Raw genomic sequence first — 19,696 nt, 5'->3', positions numbered from 1 at the left:
CTGTGGGGAGGTGAGAGAGGTCTGATGGGAGGTGAGAGAGGTTTGATGGGAGGAGAGAGAGGAGTCTGATGAGAGGAGAGAGAGGTTTGATGGGAGGAGAGGGGAGTCTGATGGGAGGAGAGAGGTCTGATGGGAGGTGAGAGAGGTCTGATGGGAGGTGAGAGAGGTCTGATGGGAGGTGAGAGGTCTGATGGGAGGTGAGAGAGGTCTGATGGGAGGTGAGAGAGGTTTGATGGGAGGAGAGAGAGGAGTCTGATGAGAGGAGAGAGAGGTTTGATGGGAGGAGAGAGAGGAGTCTGATGAGAGGAGAGAGAGGTTTGATGGGAGGAGAGAGAGGAGTCTGATGGGAGGTGAGGGGAGTCTGATGGGAGGAGAGAGAGGTCTGATGGGAGGTGAGAGAGGTCTGATGGGAGGTGAGAGAGGTCTGATGGGAGGTGAGAGAGGTCTGATGGGAGGTGAGAGAGGTCTGATGGGAGGTGAGAGAGGTCTGATGGGAGGTGAGAGAGGTCTGATGGGAGGTGAGAGAGGTCTGATGGGGAGGTGAGAGAGGTCTGATGGGAGGTGAGAGAGGTCTGATGGGAGGTGAGAGAGAGTCTGATGGGAGGTGAGAGAGGTCTGATGGGAGGTGAGAGAGGTCTGATGGGAGGAGAGGGAGTGATGGGAGGGGAGAGAGGAGTCTGATGGAAGAGAGGGGAGTCTGATGGGAAGGAGAGGGGAGTCTGATGGGAGGAGAGAGAGTCTGATGGGAGATGAGGGGAGTCTGATGGGAGGAGAGGGAGTCTGATGGGAAGAGGGGAGTCTGATGGGAAGAGAGGGAGACTGATGGGAGAGGGAGACTGATGGGAGGAGAGGGAGTCTGATGGGAGGAGAGGGGAGTCTGATGGGAAGAGAGGGGAGTCTGATGGGAGGAGAGGTGAGTCTGATGGGGGAGAAGAGGTCTGATGGAGGAGAGAGAGGTCTGATGGGAGGAGAGAGGAGTCTGATGGGAGGTGAGAGAGGTCTGATGGGAGGAGAGAGAGGAGTCTGATGGGAGGAGAGAGAGGAGTCTGATGGGAGGAGAGAGGAGTCTGATGGGGAGAGAGAGTCTGATGGAGTCTCGATGGGAGTGAGGGGAGTCTGATGGAGGAGAGGTCTGTGGGGAGGAGAGAGAGGTCTGTGGGGAGGTGAGAGAGGTCTGATGGGAGGTGAGAGAGGTTTGATGGGAGGAGAGAGAGGAGTCTGATGAGAGGAGAGAGAGGTTTGATGGGAGGAGAGGGGTCTGATGGGAGGAGAGAGGTCTGATGGGAGGTGAGAGAGGTCTGATGGGAGGTGAGAGAGGTCTGATGGAGGTGAGAGAGGTCTGATGGGAGGTGAGAGAGGTCTGATGGGAGGTGAGAGAGTCTGATGGGAGGTGAGAGAGGTTTGATGGGGAGAGAGAGGAGTCTGATGAGAGGAGAGAGAGGTTTGATGGGAGGAGAGAGAGGAGTCTGATGAGAGGAGAAAGAGGTTTGATGGGAGGAGAGAGAGGAGTCTGATGGGAGGTGAGGGGAGTCTGATGGAGGAGAGAGAGTCTGATGGGAGGTGAGAGAGGTCTGATGGGAGGTGAGAGAGGTCTGATGGGAGGTGAGAGAGGTCTGATGGGAGGTGAGAGAGGTCTGATGGGAGGTGAGAGGTCTGATGGGAGGTGAGAGAGGTCTGATGGGAGGTGAGAGAGGTCTGATGGGGAGGTGAGAGAGGTCTGATGGGAGGTGAGAGAGGTCTGATGGGAGGTGAGAGAGGTCTGATGGGAGGTGAGAGAGGTCTGATGGGAGGTGAGAGAGGTCTGATGGGAGGTGAGAGAGGTCTGATGGGAGGTGAGAGAGGTCTGATGGGAGGAGAGGGGAGTCTGATGGGAGGGGAGAGAGGAGTCTGATGGGAAGAGAGGGGAGTCTGATGGGAGGAGAGGGGAGTCTGATGGGAGGAGAGAGAGGTCTGATGGGAGATGAGGGGAGTCTGATGGAGGAGAGGGGAGTCTGATGGGAAGAGAGGGGGAGTCTGATGGGAAAGAGGGGAGACTGATGGGAGGAGAGGGAGTCTGATGGGAGGAGAGGGGAGTCTGATGGGAAGAGAGGGAGTCTGATGGGAGGAGAGTGAGTCTGATGGGAGGAGAGAGAGGTCTGATGGGAGGAGAGAGAGGTCTGATGGGAGGTGAGAGGAGTCTGATGGGAGGTGAGAGAGGTCTGATGGGAGGAGAGAGAGGTCTGATGAGAGGAGAGAGGAGTCTGATGGGAGGTGAGAGAGGTCTGATGGGAGGAGAGAGAGGAGTCTGATGGGTGGAGAGCGGAGTCTGATGGGAGGAGAGGGGAGTCTGATGGGAGGAGAGAGAGGAGTCTGATGGGAAGAGAGGGGAGTCTGATGGGAGGAGAGAGAGGTCTGATGGGAGATGAGGGGAGTCTGATGGGAGATGAGGGGAGTCTGATGGGAAGAGAGGGGAGTCTGATGGGAAGAGAGGGGAGTCTGATGGGAAGAGAGGGGAGTCTGATGGGAAGAGAGGGGAGTCTGATGGGAAGAGAGGGGAGTCTGATGGGAGGAGAGGGGAGTCTGATGGGAAGAGAGGGGAGTCTGATGGGAAGAGAGGGGAGTCTGATGGGAAGAGAGGGGAGTCTGATGGGAAGAGAGGGGAGTCTGATGGGAAGAGAGGGGAGTCTGATGGGAAGAGAGGGGAGTCTGATGGGAAGAGAGGGGAGTCTGATGGAAGAGAGGGGAGTCTGATGGAAGAGAGGGGAGTCTGATGGGAAGAGAGGGGAGTCTGATGGGAAGAGAGGGGAGTCTGATGGGAAGAGAGGGAGTCTGATGGGAGTTGAGGAGTCTGATGGGAGGAGAGGGGAGTCTGATGGGAGGAGAGGGGAGTCTGATGGGAGGAGAGGGGAGTCTGATGGGAAGAGAGGGGAGTCTGATGGGAGAGAGGGGAGTCTGATGGGAAGAGAGGGGAGTCTGATGGGAGGAGAGGGGAGTCTGATGGGAGGTGAGAGAGGTCTGATGAGAGGAGAGAGGAGTCTGATGGGAGGTGAGAGAGGTCTGATGGGAGGAGAGAGAGGAGTCTGATGGGTGGAGAGCGGAGTCTGATGGGAGGAGAGGGGAGTCTGATTGGGAGGAGAGGGGAGTCTGATGGGAGGAGAGAGAGGTCTGATGGGAGGTGAGAGAGGTTTGATGGGAGGAGAGAGAGGAGTCTGATGAGAGGAGAGAGAGGTTTGATGGGAGGAGAGAGAGAGTCTGATGAGAGGAGAGAGAGGTTATGGGAGGAGAGAGAGGAGTCTGATGGGAGGTGAGGGGAGTCTGATGGGAGAGAGAGAGGAGTCTGATGAGAGGAGAGAGAGGTTTGATGGGAGGAGAGAGAGGAGTCTGATGAGAGGAGAGAGAGGTTTTGGGATGAAGAGAGAGGAGTCTGATGGAGGAAGAGGAGAGGTCTGATTGGAGGTGAGAGAGGTCTGAGGGAGGTGAGAGAGGTCTGATGGGAGGTGAGAGAGGTCTTGGGAGGTGAGAGAGGTCTGATGGGAGGTGAGAGAGGTCTGATGGGAGGTGAGAGAGGTCTGATGGGAGGTGAGAGAGGTCTGATGGGGAGGTGAGAGAGGTCTGATGGGAGGTGAGAGAGGTCTGATGGAGGGTGAGAGAGGTCTGATGGAGGTAGAGAGGTCTGATGGGAGGTGAGAGAGGTCTGATGGGAGGAGAGGGGAGTCTGATGGAGGGGAGAGAGGAGTCTGATGGAAGAGAGGGGAGTCTGATGGAGGAGAGGGGTCTGATGGGAGGAGAGAGAGGTCTGATGGGAGATGAGGGGAGTCTGATGGGAGGAGAGGGGAGTCTGATGGGAGAGAGGGGAGTCTGATGGGAAGAGAGGGAGACTGATGGGAGGGAGAGGGGAGTCTGATGGGAGAGAGGGGAGTCTGATGGAGAGAGGGGAGTCTGATGGGAGGAGAGTGAGTCTGATGGGAGGAGAGAGAGGTCTGATGGGAGGAGAGAGAGGTCTGATGGGAGGTGAGAGGAGTCTGATGGAGGTGAGAGAGGTCTGATGGGAGGAGAGAGAGGTCTGATGAGAGGAGAGAGGAGTCTGATGGGAGGTGAGAGAGGTCTGATGGGAGGAGAGAGAGGAGTCTGATGGGAGGAGAGAGAGGAGTCTGATGGGAGGAGAGAGAGGAGTCTGATGGGAGGGAGAGAGAGGAGTCTGATGGGAGGTGAGGGGAGTCTGATGGGAGGAGAGAGAGGTCTGTGGGGAGGAGAGAGAGGTCTGTGGGGAGGTGAGAGAGGTCTGATGGGAGGTGAGAGAGGTTTGATGGAGAAGAGAGAGTCTTATGATGGAGGAGAGAGAGGTTTGATGGGAGGAGAGGGGAGTCTGATGGGAGGAGAGAGGTCTGATGGGAGGTGAGAGAGGTCTGATGGGAGGTGAGAGAGGTCTGATGGGAGGTGAGAGAGGTCTGATGGGAGGTGAGAGAGGTCTGATGGGAGGTGAGAGAGGTCTGATGGGAGGTGAGAGAGGTTTGATGGGAGGAGAGAGAGGAGTCTGATGAGAGGAGAGAAGAGGTTTGATGGGAGGAGAGAGAGGAGTCTGATGAGAGGAGAAAGAGGTTTGATGGGAGGAGAGAGAGGAGTCTGATGGGAGGTGAGGGGAGTCTGATGGGAGGAGAGAGAGGTCTGATGGGAGGTGAGAGAGGTCTGATGGGAGGTGAGAGAGGTCTGATGGGAGGTGAGAGAGGTCTGATGGGAGGTGAGAGAGGTCTGATGGGAGGTGAGAGAGGTCTGATGGGAGGTGAGAGAGGTCTGATGGGAGGTGAGAGAGGTCTGATGGGGAGGTGAGAGAGGTCTGATGGGAGGTGAGAGAGGTCTGATGGGAGGTGAGAGAGGTCTGATGGGAGGTGAGAGAGGTCTGATGGGAGGTGAGAGAGGTCTGATGGGAGGAGAGGGGAGTCTGATGGGAGGGGAGAGAGGAGTCTGATGGGAAGAGAGGGGAGTCTGATGGGAGGAGAGGGGAGTCTGATGGGAGGAGAGAGAGGTCTGATGGGAGATGAGGGGAGTCTGATGGGAGGAGAGGGGAGTCTGATGGGAAGAGAGGGGAGTCTGATGGGAAGAGAGGGGAGACTGATGGGAGGAGAGGGGAGTCTGATGGGAGGAGAGGGGAGTCTGATGGGAAGAGAGGGGAGTCTGATGGGAGGAGAGGTGAGTCTGATGGGAGGAGAGAGAGGTCTGATGGGAGGAGAGAGAGGTCTGATGGGAGGTGAGAGGAGTCTGATGGGAGGTGAGAGAGGTCTGATGGGAGGAGAGAGAGGTCTGATGAGAGGAGAGAGGAGTCTGATGGGAGGTGAGAGAGGTCTGATGGGAGGAGAGAGAGGAGTCTGATGGGTGGAGAGCGGAGTCTGATGGGAGGAGAGGGGAGTCTGATGGGAGGAGAGAGAGGAGTCTGATGGGAAGAGAGGGGAGTCTGATGGGAGGAGAGAGAGGTCTGATGGGAGATGAGGGGAGTCTGATGGGAGATGAGGGGAGTCTGATGGGAAGAGAGGGGAGTCTGATGGGAAGAGAGGGGAGTCTGATGGGAAGAGAGGGGAGTCTGATGGGAAGAGAGGGGAGTCTGATGGGAGAGAGGGGAGTCTGATGGGAGGAGAGGGGAGTCTGATGGGAAGAGAGGGAGTCTGATGGGAAGAGAGGGGAGTCTGATGGGAAGAGAGGGGAGTCTGATGGGAAGAGAGGGGAGTCTGATGGGAAGAGAGGGAGTCTGATGGGAAGAGAGGGGAGTCTGATGGGAAAGAGGGGAGTCTGATGGGAAGAGAGGGGAGTCTGATGGGAAGAGGGGGAGTCTGATGGGAAGAGAGGGGAGTCTGATGGGAAGAGAGGGGAGTCTGATGGGAAGAGAGGGGAGTCTGATGGGAAGAGAGGGGAGTCTGATGGGAAGAGAGGGGAGTCTGATGGGAGGTGAGGGGAGTCTGATGGGAGGAGAGGGGAGTCTGATGGGAGGAGAGGGGAGTCTGATGGGAGGAGAGGGGAGTCTGATGGGAAGAGAGGGGAGTCTGATGGGAAGAGAGGGGAGTCTGATGGGAAGAGAGGGGAGTCTGATGGGAGGAGAGGGGAGTCTGATGGGAGGTGAGAGAGGTCTGATGAGAGGAGAGAGGAGTCTGATGGGAGGTGAGAGAGGTCTGATGGGAGGAGAGAGAGGAGTCTGATGGGTGGAGAGCGGAGTCTGATGGGAGGAGAGGGGAGTCTGATTGGGAGGAGAGGGGAGTCTGATGGGAGGAGAGAGAGGAGTCTGATGGGAGGAGAGAGAGGAGTCTGATGGGAGGAGAGAGAGGAGTCTGATGGGAGGAGAGAGAGGAGTCTGATTGGTGGAGAGGGGAGTCTGATGGGAGGAGAGAGAGGAGTCTGATGGGAAAAGAGGGGAGTCTGATGGGAGGAGAGAGAGGTCTGATGGGAGATGAGGGGAGTCTGATGGGAGATGAGGGGAGTCTGATGGGAAGAGAGGGGTCTGATGGAAGAGAGGGAGTCTGATGGGAAGAGAGGGGAGTCTGATGGGAAGAGAGGGGAGTCTGATGGGAAGAGAGGGGAATCTGATGGGAGGGAGGGGAGTCTGATGGGAAGGAGAGGGAGTCTGATGAGAAGAGAGGGGAGTCTGATGGGAAGAGAGGGAGTCTGATGGGAAGAGAGGGGAGTCTGATGGGAAGAGAGGGGAGTCTGATGGGAGGAGAGAGAGGAGTCTGATGGGAGGAGAGAGAGGATTCTGATGGGAGGAGAGAGAGGAGTCTGATGGGAGGAGAGAGAGGAGTCTGATGGGTGGAGAGAGGAGTCTGATGGGTGGAGAGCGGAGTCTGATGGGAGGAGAGAGGAGTCTGATAGGAGGAGAGAGAGGTCTGATGGGAGGAGAGGGGAGTCTGATGGGAGGAGAGAGAGGTCTGATGGGAGGAGAGGGGAGTCTGATGGGAGGAGAGAGAGGTCTGATGGGAGGTGAGAGAGGAGTCTGATGAGAGGAGAGAGAGGTCTGATGGGAGGTGAGAGATATCTGATGGGAGGTGAGGGGAGTCTGATGGGAGGAGAGAGAGGTCTGATGGGAGGTGAGAGAGGTCTGATGGGAGGAGAGAGGTCTGATGGGAGAAGAGAGGTCTGATGGGAGGAGAGAGGTCTGATGGGAGGAGAGGGGAGTCTGATGGGAGGAGAGAGAGGTTTGATGGGAGGAGAGAGAGGAGTCTGATGAGAGGAGAGAGAGGTTTGATGGGAGGAGAGAGAGGAGTCTGATGGGAGGTGAGGGGAGTCTGATGGGAGGAGAGAGAGGTCTGATGGGAGGTGAGAGAGGTCTGATGGGAGGTGAGAGAGGTCTGATGGGAGGTGAGAGAGGTCTGATGGGAGGTGAGAGAGGTCTGATGGGAGGTGAGAGGGTCTGATGGGAGGTGAGAGAGGTCTGATGGGAGTTGAGAGAGGTCTGATGGGAGAGAGGGAGTCTGATGGGAGGGGAGAGAGGAGTCTGATGGGAAGAGAGGGGAGTCTGATGGGAGGGGAGGGGAGTCTGATGGGAGGAGAGAGAGGTCTGATGGGAGATGAGGGGAGTCTGATGGGAGGAGAGGGGAGTCTGATGGGAAGAGAGGGGAGTCTGATGGGAAGAGAGGGGAGACTGATGGGAGGAGAGGGGAGACTGATGGAAGGAGAGGGGAGTCTGATGGGAAGAGAGGGGAGTCTGATGGGAGGAGAGGTGAGTCTGATGGGAGGAGAGAGAGGTCTGATGGGAGGAGAGAGAGGTCTGATGGGAGGTGAGAGGAGTCTGATGGGAGGTGAGAGAGGTCTGATGGGAGGAGAGAGAGGTCTGATGAGAGGTGAGAGGAGTCTGATGGGAGGTGAGAGAGGTCTGATGGGAGGAGAGAGAGGAGTCTGATGGGTGGAGAGCGGAGTCTGATGGGAGGAGAGGGGAGTCTGATGGGAAGAGAGGGGAGTCTGATGGGAGAGAGGGAGTCTGATGGGAGAGAGGGGAGTCTGATGGGAAGAGAGGGAGTCTGATGGGAGAGAGGGAGTCTGATGGGAAGAGAGGGGAGTCTGATGGGAAGAGAGGGGAGTCTGATGGGAAGAGAGGGGAGTCTGATGGGAGAGAGGGGAGTCTGATGGGAAGAGAGGGGAGTCTGATGGGAAGAGAGGGGAGTCTGATGGGAAGAGAGGGGAGTCTGATGGGAAGAGAGGAGAGTCTGATGGGAAGAGAGGGGAGTCTGATGGGAAGAGAGGGGAGTCTGATGGGAAGAGAGGGGAGTCTGATGGGAAGAGAGGGGAGTCTGATGGGAAGAGAGGGGAGTCTGATGGGAAGAGAGGGGAGTCTGATGGGAAGAGAGGGGGAGTCTGATGGGAGGAGAGGGAAGTCTGATGGGAGGAGAGGGGAGTATGATGGGAGGAGAGGGGAGTCTGATGGGAGGAGAGAGAGGAGTCTGATGGGAGGAGAGGTGAGTCTGATGGGAGGAGAGAGAGGAGTCTGATGGGAGGAGAGAGAGGAGTCTGATGGGAGGAGAGAGAGGAGTCTGATGGGAGGAGAGAGAGGAGTCTGATGGGAGGAGAGAGAGGAGTCTGATGGGTGGAGAAGAGGGAAGTCCTGATGGGTGGAGAGCGGAGTCTGATGGGAGGAGAGAGGGAGTCTGATAGGAGGAGAGAGAGGTCTGATGGGAGGAGAGGGGAGTCTGATGGGAGGAGAGAGAGGTCTGATGGGAGGAGAGGGTGAGTCTGATGGGAGGAGAGAGAGGTCTGATGGGAGGTGAGAGAGGAGTCTGATGAGAGGAGAGAGAGGGGAGTCTGATGAGAGGAGAGAGAGGTCTGATGGGAGGTGAGAGATTCCTTGATGGGAGGTGAGGGGAGTCTGATGGGAGGAGAGAGAGGTCCTGGATGGGAGGTGAGAGAGGTCTGATGGGAGGAGAGAGGTCTGATGGGAGAAGAGAGGTCTGATGGGAGGAGAGAGGTCTGATGGGAGGAGAGGGGAGTCTGATGGGAGGAGAGAGAGGTCTGATGGGAGGTGAGAGAGGTCTGATGGGAGGAGAGAGGTCTGATGGGAGAAGAGAGGTCTGATGGGAGGAGAGAGGTCTGATGGGAGGAGAGGGGAGTCTGATGGGAGGAGAGGGGAGTCTGATGAGAGGAGAGGGGAGTCTGATGGGAAGGGAGGGGAGTCTGATGGGAGGAGAGGGGAGTCTGATGGGAGGAGAGGGGAGTCTGATGGGAGGAGAGGGGAGTCTGATGGAGGAGAGGGAGTATGAGGGGGGAGTAGGGGAGTATGATGGAGGAGAGGGGAGTCTGATGGGAGGAGAGAGAGGAGTCTGATGGGAGGAGAGGTGAGTCTGATGGGAGGAGAGGAGGTCTGATGGGAGGAGAGAGAGGTCTGGATGGGAGGTGAGAGAAGTCTGATGAGGGAGAGAGGTCTGATGGGAGGAGAGAGAGGTCTGATGAGAGGAGAGAGGAGTTCTGATGGGTGGAGAGCGGAGTCTGATGGGAGGAGAGAGGAGTCTGATGGGGTGGAGAGCGGAGTCTGATGGGAGGAGAGAGGAGTCTGATAGGAGGAGAGAGAGGTCTGATGGGAGGAGAGAGGTCTGATGGGAGGAGAGGGGAGTCTGATGGGAGGAGAGAGAGGTCTGATGGGAGGAGAGGGAGTCTGATGGGTGGAGAGCGGAGTCTGATGGGAGGAGAGGTGAGTCTGATGGGAGGAGAGGGAGAGAGGTCTGATAGGAGGAGAGAGAGGTCTGATGGGAGGTGAGAGATGTCTGATGGGAGGTGAGGGGAGTCTGATGGGAGGAGAGAGAGGAGTCTGATGGGAGGAGAGAGAGGAGTCTGATGGGAGGAGAGAGAGGAGTCTGATTGGTGGAGAGGGGAGTCTGATGGGAGGAGAGAGAGGAGTCTGATGGGGAAAAGAGGGGAGTCTGATGGGAGGAGAGAGAGGTCTGATGGGAGATGAGGGGAGTCTGATGGGAGATGAGGGGAGTCTGATGGGAAGAGAGGGGAGTCTGATGGGAAGAGAGGGGAGTCTGATGGGAAGAGGGAGTCTGATGGGAAGAGAGGAGGGAGTCTGATGGGAAGAGAGGGGAGTCTGATGGGAGAGACTAGGAGAGAGAGTCTGATGGGAGGAGCGAGAGGAGTCTGATGGAGGAGCGAGAGGAGTCTGATGGGAGGAGGGAGAGGTCTGATGGGAGGTGAGAGAGGTCTGATGGGAGGTGAGGGGAGTCTGATGGGAGGAGAGAGAGGTCTGTTGGTAGGAGAGAGAGGTCTGATGGGAGGAGAGAGAGGTCTGATGGGAGGGTGGGAGAGGTCTGATGGAAGGTGAGGGGAGTCTGATGGGAGGTGAGGGGAGTCTGATGGAGGAGAGAGAGCGGTCTGATGGGAGGAGGAGAGCGGTCTGATGGGAGGAGAGAGAGTCTGATGGAGGAGAGAGAGGTCTGATGGGAGGTGAGAGAGGAGTCTGATGGGGAGAGAGAGAGGTCTGATGGGAGGTGAGGGGAGTCTGATGGGAGGAGAGAGCGGTTCTGATGGGAGGAGAGAGCGGTCTGATGGGAGGAGAGAGAGGTCTGTTGGGAGGTGAGAGAGGTCTGTTGGGAGGTGAGAGAGGTCTGATGGGAGGGGAGAGAGCGGTCTGATGGGAGGAGAGAGCGGTCTGATGGGAGGTGAGAGAGGAGTCTGATTGGAGGTGAGAGAGGTATGATGGGAGGTGAGAGAGGCATGATGGGAGGTGAGAGAGGTATGATGGGAGGTGAGAGAGGCATGATGGGAGGTGAGAGAGGTATGATGGGAGGAGAGAGGTCTGATGGGAGGTGAGAGAGAAGTCTGATGGGAGGTGAGAGATGTCTGATGGGAGGGTGAGAGGTCTGATGGGAGGTGAGAGAGGAGTCTGATGGGAGGTGAGAGAGGAGTCTGATGGGAGGTGAGAGGGGAGTCTGATGGGAGGTGAGAGGGGAGTCTGATGGGAGGTGAGGGGAGTCTGATGGGAGGTGAGGGGAGTCTGATGGGAGGTGAGAGAGGAGTCTGATGGGAGGTGAGAGAGGTCTGGTGAGAGGTATGATGGGAGGTGAGAGAGGTCAGATGGGAGGAGAGGGGAGTCTGATGGGAAGAGAGGGAGTCTGATGGGAGGAGAGGGGAGTCTGATGGGAGGAGAGGGGAGTCTGATGGGAGGAGAGGGGAGTCTGATGGGAGGAGAGGGGAGTCTGATGGGAGGAGAGAGAGGAGTCTGATGGGAGGTGAGAGATGTCTGATGGGAGGTGAGGGGAGTCTGATGGGAGGTGAGGGGAGTCTGATGGGAGGTGAGGAGAGTCTGATGGGAGGAGAGGGGAGTCTGATGGGAGGAGAGGGGAGTCTGATGGGAGGTGAGAGAGGAGTCTGATGGGAGGAGAGAGAGGAGTCTGATGGGAGGAGAGAGAGGAGTCTGATGGGAGGTGAGAGGAGTCTGATGGGAGGTGAGAGATGTCTGATGGGAGGTGAGAGATGTCTGATGGGAGGTGAGGGGAGTCTGATGGGAGGTGAGGGGAGTCTGATGGGAGGAGAGGGGAGTCTGATGGGAGGAGAGAGAGATCTGATGGGAGGTGAGAGAGGAGTCTGATGGGAGGTGAGAGAGGAGTCTGATGGGAGGTGAGAGAGGAGTCTGATGGGAGGTGAGAGAGGAGTCTGATGGGAGGTGAGAGAGGAGTCTGATGGGAGGTGAGAGAGGAGTCTGATGGGAGGTGAGAGAGGCGTCTGATGGGAGGTGAGAGAGGCGTCTGATGGGAGGTGAGAGAGGAGTCTGATGGGAGGTGAGAGAGGAGTCTGATGGGATGTGAGAGAGGAGTCTGATGGGAGGTGAGAGAGGAGTCTGATGGGAGGTGAGAGAGGAGTCTGATGGGAGGTGAGAGAGGAGTCTGATGGGAGCAGGGAGAGGTCTGATGGGAGCAGGGAGAGGTCTGATGGGAGCAGGGAGAGGTCTGATGGAGGAGGGAGAGGTCTCATGGGAGGAGGGAGAGGTCTGATGGGAGGAGGGAGAGGAGTCTGATGGGAGAAGGGAGAGGAGTCTGATGGGAGGAGCGAGAGGAGTCTGATGGGAGGAGCGAGAGGAGTCTGATGGAGGAGCGAGAGGAGTCTGATGGGAGGTGGGAGAGGTCTGATGGAAGGTGAGGGGAGTCTGATGGGAGGTGAGGGGAGTCTGATGGGAGGAGAGAGCGGTCTGATGGGAGGAGAGAGCGGTCTGATGGGAGGAGAGAGAGGTCTGATGGGAGGAGAGAGAGGTCTGATGGGAGGTGAGGGGAGTCTGATGGGAGGAGAGAGAGGTCTGATGGGAGGTGAGGGGAGTCTGATGGGAGGAGAGAGCGGTCTGATGGGAGGAGAGAGCGGTCTGATGGGAGGAGAGAGAGGTCTGTTGGGAGGTGAGAGAGGTCTGTTGGGAGGTGAGAGAGGTCTGATGGGAGGGGAGAGAGCGGTCTGATGGGAGGAGAGAGCGGTCTGATGGGAGGTGAGAGAGGGAGTCTGATTGGAGGTGAGAGAGGTATGATGGGAGGTGAGAGAGGCATGATGGGAGGTGAGAGAGGTATGATGGGAGGTGAGAGAGGCATGATGGGAGGTGAGAGAGGTATGATGGGAGGAGAGAGGTCTGATGGGAGGTGAGGGAGTCTGATGGGAGGTGAGAGAGGAGTCTGATGGGAGGTGAGTGAGGAGTCTGATGGGAGGTGAGAGAGGAGTCTGATGGGAGGTGAGATGTCTGATGGGAGGAGAGGGGTCTGATGGGAGGAAAGGAGAGGGGTCTGATGGGAGGAAAGGAGAGGTGTCTGATGGGAGGAAAGGAGAGGGGTCTTATGGGAGGTCTGATGGGAGGAGATATAGGGAGCTCAGAGGGGCTGGAGAAGGTTAGGAGAGAATGTCAACACAGCTGAACCCTTCCTCTCCGTCTGGCTGGGGACACTGCAAACACAGGATTAACGTCCCTCTGTGTGTGTGTGTGTGTGTGTGTGTGTGTGTGTGTGTGTGTGTGTGTGTGTGTGTGTCAGTTACCTTCTTGCTCTGCAGTGCTCTCTGAAACAGACGTAGGAAGGAGGCCAGGCTGAAACGGTACATGTTGTTGATCCTAGAGAGGTCTGTTATGACAAAATAAATCTTACTGGCACTTTCAGCTAACGGCAGGTATGCATCACGCTCCTGGGGAGAGATGGAGAGAGAGGGAGAGACAGAGGGAGGGGAAGGGAGAGGAGAAAGACCAAGAGGGAGGTGGGAGGAAAGAGGAGGAAGAGGGAGACAAGAAGAGGAAGAGGTAAGGGAGAAGAGGAAGAGGTAAGGGAGAAGAGGAAGAGGTAAGGGAGAAGAGGAAGAGGGAGGGGAGAAGAGGTAGAAATGGGAGGAGAGAGAAGAGGGAGGAGAGAGACCATCAGAACTGGTATCACACTGCCCCCTAGAGGAATAATTATATTTTCATCATGCACAAACAGAGGTTCAGGTACAGACACACACACAGACTTGAGCACATCTCAACTCCATCTCGACAAAGGCCAAAAGAAACCCACAATTAAAACCAACATTGCTGTGGGCAAAGAGTGCTGTTAATAATATCATTCTCTGTAATTGGCTGTAAAGTATAATGTGGGACTCAATGTCCTTATGGTTAATTGAGTTGATAGAGACACTGCTCATTGAGCACACACACACACACACACACAGACAGCCAGCCAGCCAGCCAGGGTGACAGCCAGACAGACAGACAATGACCTTGGTCTAAATGCTTATGATTAAATAAATAAATAAATATTTCCCAAACACAGAGTAACACACACAGAGTAACACACACAGAGTAACACACACAGAGTAACACACACAGAGTAACACACACAGAGTAACCTACACAGAGTAACACACACAGAGTAACCTACAGAGTAACACACACAGAGTAACCTACACAGAGTAACACACACAGAGTAACCCACACAGAGTAACCTACACAGAGTAACCCACACAGAGTAACCTACACAGAGTAACCTACACAGAGTAACCTACACAGAGTAACCTACACAGAGTAACCTACACAGAGTAACCTACACAGAGTAACCTACACAGAGTAACCTACACAGAGTAACCCACACAGAGTAACCCACACAGAGTAACCCACACAGAGTAACCCACACAGAGTAACCCACACAGAGTAACTACACAGAGTAACCTACACAGAGTAACCAACACAGAGTAACCTACACAGAGTAACCCACACAGAGTAACCCACAGAGTAACCTACACAGAGTAACCTACAGAGTAACAAACGGCAACACACAGCAACACACAGTATCCATTTAGCTTAACCATTCAGTCTTATTCTCCTCTTCAATCACACTCTCCCTTCCTCCATCTATCCATCTCTCTCCCTCTCATGCACCCTGTCTTCCTCAATCAATCTCTCACACTCAATCTTCTCCCAATCCCTCTCTCTCTCGCCCCAGAGCATCTCTGTCTCATCTCTCTTTCACCCCCCTCTCTCTCAGAGTGTTCCATCTGTTCTGACAGACTCCAGACTCTGCTATTCTCCTGTGATTGGTTGATGTATTCTCCTCTGTCATTCACACACAGCAGTTTGGGGTTTTGTGTACAAACCCTATGGGAGGTTGATGAGGAGGTTTACAGCTCAGTGTGTGAGAGGAAGTGGAGTGTGTGTGTGTGTGTGTGTGTGTGTGTGTGTGTGTGTGTGTGTGTGTGTGTGTGTGTGTGTGTGTGTGTGTGTGTGTGTGTGTGCGCACATGTACCTGGTCCAAGGAGGCCTGGAGTCTGTGTGACTCCCTCAGTGAGTCCTGTATGAGGGCGCTGCTAGACTTGGTCTGGTTCAGAGAATCGATCAGCTCCTTATTCTCCAGGATATTCCCCTGAGCTGTAGCCAAAGTCTAGAGACAAGAGAGAGAAAGAAAGAGAGAAAGAAAGAAGAGAGAGAAAGAAGAGAGAGAAAGAAGAGAGAGAGAAAGAAGAGAGAGAAAGGAGAGAGAGAGAAAGAAGAGAGAGAGAGAAGAGAGAGAGAAAGAAGAGAGAAAGAAGAGAGAGAGAAAGAAGAGAGAGAAAGAAGAGAGAGAGAAAGAAGAGAGAGAGAAAGAAGAGAGAGAGAAAGAAGAGAGAGAGAAGAAGAGAGAAACAGAAAGAGAGAAGAGGAGGATAAAGATACAGAGGAAGGACAGCAGAAGTTAGAGAGAGATTGTGTGATGTTCAGTAGAAGTTAGAGAGAGATTGTGTGATGTTCAGCAGAAGTTAGAGAGAGATTGTGTGATGTTCAGCAGAAGTTAGAGAGAGATTGTGTGATGTTCAGCAGAAGTTAGAGAGAGATTGTGTGATGTACAGTAGAAGTTAGAGAGAGATTGTGTGATGTTCAGCAGAAGTTAGAGAGAGATTGTGTGATGTACAGCAGAAGTTAGAGAGAGATTGTGTGATGTACAGTAGAAGTTAGAGAGAGATTGTGTGATGTACAGTAGAAGTTAGAGAGAGATTGTGTGATGTACAGTAGAAGTTAGAGAGAGATTGTGTGATGTTCAGCAGAAGTTAGAGAGAGATTGTGTGATGTTCAGCAGAAGTTAGGGAGAGATTGTGTGATGTACAGTAGAAGTTAGAGAGAGATTGTGTGATGTACAGTAGAAGTTAGAGAGAGATTGTGTGATGTACAGTAGAAGTTAGAGAGAGATTGTGTGATGTACAGTAGAAGTTAGAGAGATTGTGTGATGTTCAGCAGAAGTTAGAGAGAGATTGTGTGATGTTCAGCAGAAGTTAGAGAGAGATTGTGTGATGTTCAGCAGAAGTTAGAGAGAGATTGTGTGATGTTCAGTAGAAGTTAGAGAGATTGTGTGATGTACAGCAGAAGTTAGAGAGAGATTGTGTGATGTACAGTAGAAGTTAGAGAGAGATTGTGTGATGTACAGTAGAAGTTAGAGAGAGATTGTGTGATGTACAGTAGAAGTTAGAGAGAGATTGTGTGATGTTCAGCAGAAGTTAGAGAGAGATTGTGTGATGTACAGCAGAAGTTAGAGAGAGATTGTGTGATGTACAGTAGAAGTTAGAGAGAGATTGTGTGATGTTCAGTAGAAGTTAGAGAGAGATTGTGTGATGTTCAGCAGAAGTTAGAGAGAGATTGTGTGATGTACAGTAGAAGTTAGAGAGAGATTGTGTGATGTACAGTAGAAGTTAGAGAGAGATTGTGTGATGTACAGTAGAAGTTAGAGAGAGATTGTGTGATGTTCAGCAGAAGTTAGAGAGAGATTGTGTGATGTTCAGCAGAAGTTAGGGAGAGATTGTGTGATGTACAGTAGAAGTTAGAGAGAGATTGTGTGATGTACAGTAGAAGTTAGAGAGAGATTGTGTGATGTACAGTAGAAGTTAGAGAGAGATTGTGTGATGTACAGTAGAAGTTAGAGAGATTGTGTGATGTTCAGCAGAAGTTAGAGAGAGATTGTGTGATGTTCAGCAGAAGTTAGAGAGAGATTGTGTGATGTTCAGCAGAAGTTAGAGAGAGATTGTGTGATGTACAGCAGAAGTTAGAGAGAGATTGTGTGATGTACAGTAGAAGTTAGAGAGAGATTGTGTGATGTACAGTAGAAGTTAGAGAGAGATTGTGTGATGTACAGTAGAAGTTAGAGAGAGATTGTGTGATGTTCAGCAGAAGTTAGAGAGAGATTGTGTGATGTACAGCAGAAGTTAGAGAGAGATTGTGTGATGTACAGCAGAAGTTAGAGAGAGATTGTGTGATGTTCAGTAGAAGTTAGAGAGAGATTGTGTGATGTTCAGCAGAAGTTAGAGAGAGATTGTGTGATGTTCAGCAGAAGTTAGAGAGAGATTGTGTGATGTTCAGCAGAAGTTAGAGAGAGATTGTGTGATGTACAGCAGAAGTTAGAGAGAGATTGTGTGATGTACAGTAGAAGTTAGAGAGATTGTGTGATGTTCAGCAGAAGTTAGAGAGAGATTGTGTGATGTTCAGCAGAAGTTAGAGAGAGATTGTGTGATGTTCAGCAGAAGTTAGAGAGAGATTGTGTGATGTTCAGCAGAAGATAGAGAGAGATTGTGTGATGTTCAGCAGAAGATAGAGAGAGATTGTGTGATGTTCAGCAGAAGTTAGAGAGATATTGTGTGATGTTCAGCAGAAGTTAGAGAGAGATTGTGTGATGTTCAGCAGAAGTTAGAGAGAGATTGTGTGATGTACAGCAGAAGTTAGAGAGAGATTGTATGATGTACAGCCGAAGTTAGAGAGAGATTGTATGATGTTCAGCAGAAGTTAGAGAGAGATTGTGTGATGTTCAGCAGAAGTTAGAGAGAGATTGTGTGATGTTCAGCAGAAGTTAGAGAGAGATTGTGTGATGTACAGCAGAAGTTAGAGAGAGATTGTATGATGTACAGCCGAAGTTAGAGAGAGATTGTATGATGTTCAGCAGAAGTTAGAGAGAGATTGTGTGATGTTCAGCAGAAGTTAGAGAGAGATTGTGTGATGTTCAGCAGAAGTTAGAGAGAGATTGTGTGATGTTCAGCAGAAGTTAGAGAGAGATTGTGTGATGTTCAGCAGAAGTTAGGGAGAGATTGTGTGATGTACAGCAGAAGTTAGAGAGAGATTGTGTGATGTTCAGCAGAAGTTAGAGAGAGATTGTGTGATGTTCAGCAGAAGTTAGAGAGAGATTGTGTGATGTTCAGCAGAAGTTAGAGAGAGATTGTGTGATGTTCAGCAGAAGTTAGAGAGAGATTGTGTGATGTTCAGCAGAAGTTAGAGATTGTGTGATGTTCAGCAGAAGTTAGAGATTGTGTGATGTTCAGCAGAAGTTAGGGAGAGATTGTGTGATGTTCAGCAGAAGTTAGGGAGAGATTGTGTGATGTTCAGCAGAAGTTAGAGAGAGATTGTGTGATGTTCAGCAGAAGTTAGAGATTGTGTGATGTTCAGCAGAAGTTAGGGAGAGATTGTGTGATGTTCAGCAGAAGTTAGGGAGAGATTGTGTGATGTTCAGCAGAAGTTAGGGAGAGATTGTGTGATGTTCAGCAGAAGTTAGAGAGAGATTGTGTGATGTACAGTAGAAGTTAGAGAGAGATTGTGTGATGTACAGTAGAAGTTAGAGAGAGATTGTGTGATGTTCAGCAGAAGTTAGAGCGAGATTGTGTGATGTTCAGCAGAAGTTAGAGAGAGATTGTGTGATGTTCAGCAGAAGTTAGAGATTGTGTGATGTACAGCAGAAGTTAGAGAGAGATTGTGTGATGTTCAGCAGAAGTTAGAGAGAGATTATGTGATGTTCAGCAGAAGTTAGGGAGAGATTATGTGATGTACAGTAGAAGTTAGAGGGAGATTGTGTGATGTTCAGCAGAAGTTAGGGAGAGATTGTGTGATGTTCAGCAGAAGTTAGGGAGAGATTGTGTGATGTTCAGCAGAAGTTAGAGGGAGATTATGTGATGTTCAGCAGAAGTTAGAGATTGTGTGATGTTCAGCAGAAGTTAGGGAGAGATTGTGTGATGTTCAGCAGAAGTTAGGGAGAGATTGTGTGATGTTCAGCAGAAGTTAGAGAGAGATTGTGTGATGTACAGTAGAAGTTAGAGAGAGATTGTGTGATGTACAGTAGAAGTTAGAGAGAGATTGTGTGATGTTCAGCAGAAGTTAGAGCGAGATTGTGTGATGTTCAGCAGAAGTTAGAGAGAGATTGTGTGATGTTCAGCAGAAGTTAGAGATTGTGTGATGTACAGCAGAAGTTAGAGAGAGATTGTGTGATGTTCAGCAGAAGTTAGAGAGAGATTATGTGATGTTCAGCAGAAGTTAGGGAGAGATTATGTGATGTACAGTAGAAGTTAGAGGGAGATTGTGTGATGTTCAGCAGAAGTTAGGGAGAGATTGTGTGATGTTCAGCAGAAGTTAGGGAGAGATTGTGTGATGTTCAGCAGAAGTTAGAGGGAGATTATGTGATGTTCAGCAGAAGTTAGGGAGAGATTATGTGATGTACAGTAGAAGTTAGAGGGAGATTGTGTGATGTACAGCAGAAAGTGACATTGTGTTGTGTTCTAACTGAAAGGACTGAGAAGTGGACATTTTGTGCATAATGAGGAAGTGGTAATATTGTGTTGAAACGGGCAGTGAAACATGTCAGAATATCTAATCAGATATATTATAGCTACACTGAACAAAAATATAAACTCAACATGTAAAGTGTTGGTCACGTTTCATGAGATGAAATCAAATATCCCACACATTATCCACAAAAACAAAAAAGCTTATTTCGCTCAAATTTTGTGCACAAATTAGTTTACCTCCCTGTTATAGTGAGAATTTCTCCTTCGCCAAGATAATCCATCCACCTGACAGGTGGCATATCAAGAAGCTGATTAAACAGCATGATCATTACACAGGTTTTGTCACACAACACAATGCTACAGATGTCTCAAGTTGTGAGGGAGTATGCAATCGGCATGCTGACTGCAGGAATGTCCACCGGAGCGGTTGCCAGAGAATTTAATGTTCAAGTCACCTTCAACCTGGTAACACGTGGTCTGCGGTTGTGTGTGTGTGTGTGGTCACAGCAGATACTGACTGGGTTTCTGATCCACAACACTACTTTTTTTGTAAGTTATTTGTGACCAACAGAATCAGTCATGTGAAAAGATTAGGGACTAATTAGTTTATTTGACTGTAGGTCAGTAAACTCTTTCAAACTGTTGTATGTTGCATTTATATTTTTGTTCAGTGTACTTCCACAAGGTATTCCTCTCTACAGTGACTAAGTGTGTGTGTATTGCATGAAGACTCTTCTAGCGTGAGTGTGTGTGT

General features: G+C 52.0%; 1 protein-coding gene across 1 annotated transcript in view; it reads right to left on the bottom strand.

Moving 5' to 3' along the window:
• dync2h1 (dynein cytoplasmic 2 heavy chain 1) overlaps window positions 1-19,696 on the bottom strand; it is a 271,861-nt gene that overhangs the window by 135,007 nt on the left and 117,158 nt on the right. The window contains 2 exon segments of the mRNA XM_031795429.1: window positions 12,952-13,095; window positions 14,682-14,816. Coding sequence (XP_031651289.1) covers window positions 12,952-13,095; window positions 14,682-14,816 — 279 coding nt within the window.

Source organism: Oncorhynchus kisutch, linkage group LG18 (assembly GCF_002021735.2).
Source record: "Oncorhynchus kisutch isolate 150728-3 linkage group LG18, Okis_V2, whole genome shotgun sequence".
NCBI lineage: Eukaryota > Metazoa > Chordata > Actinopteri > Salmoniformes > Salmonidae > Oncorhynchus > Oncorhynchus kisutch.
This window is presented reverse-complemented; position numbering and strand designations above follow the sequence as displayed.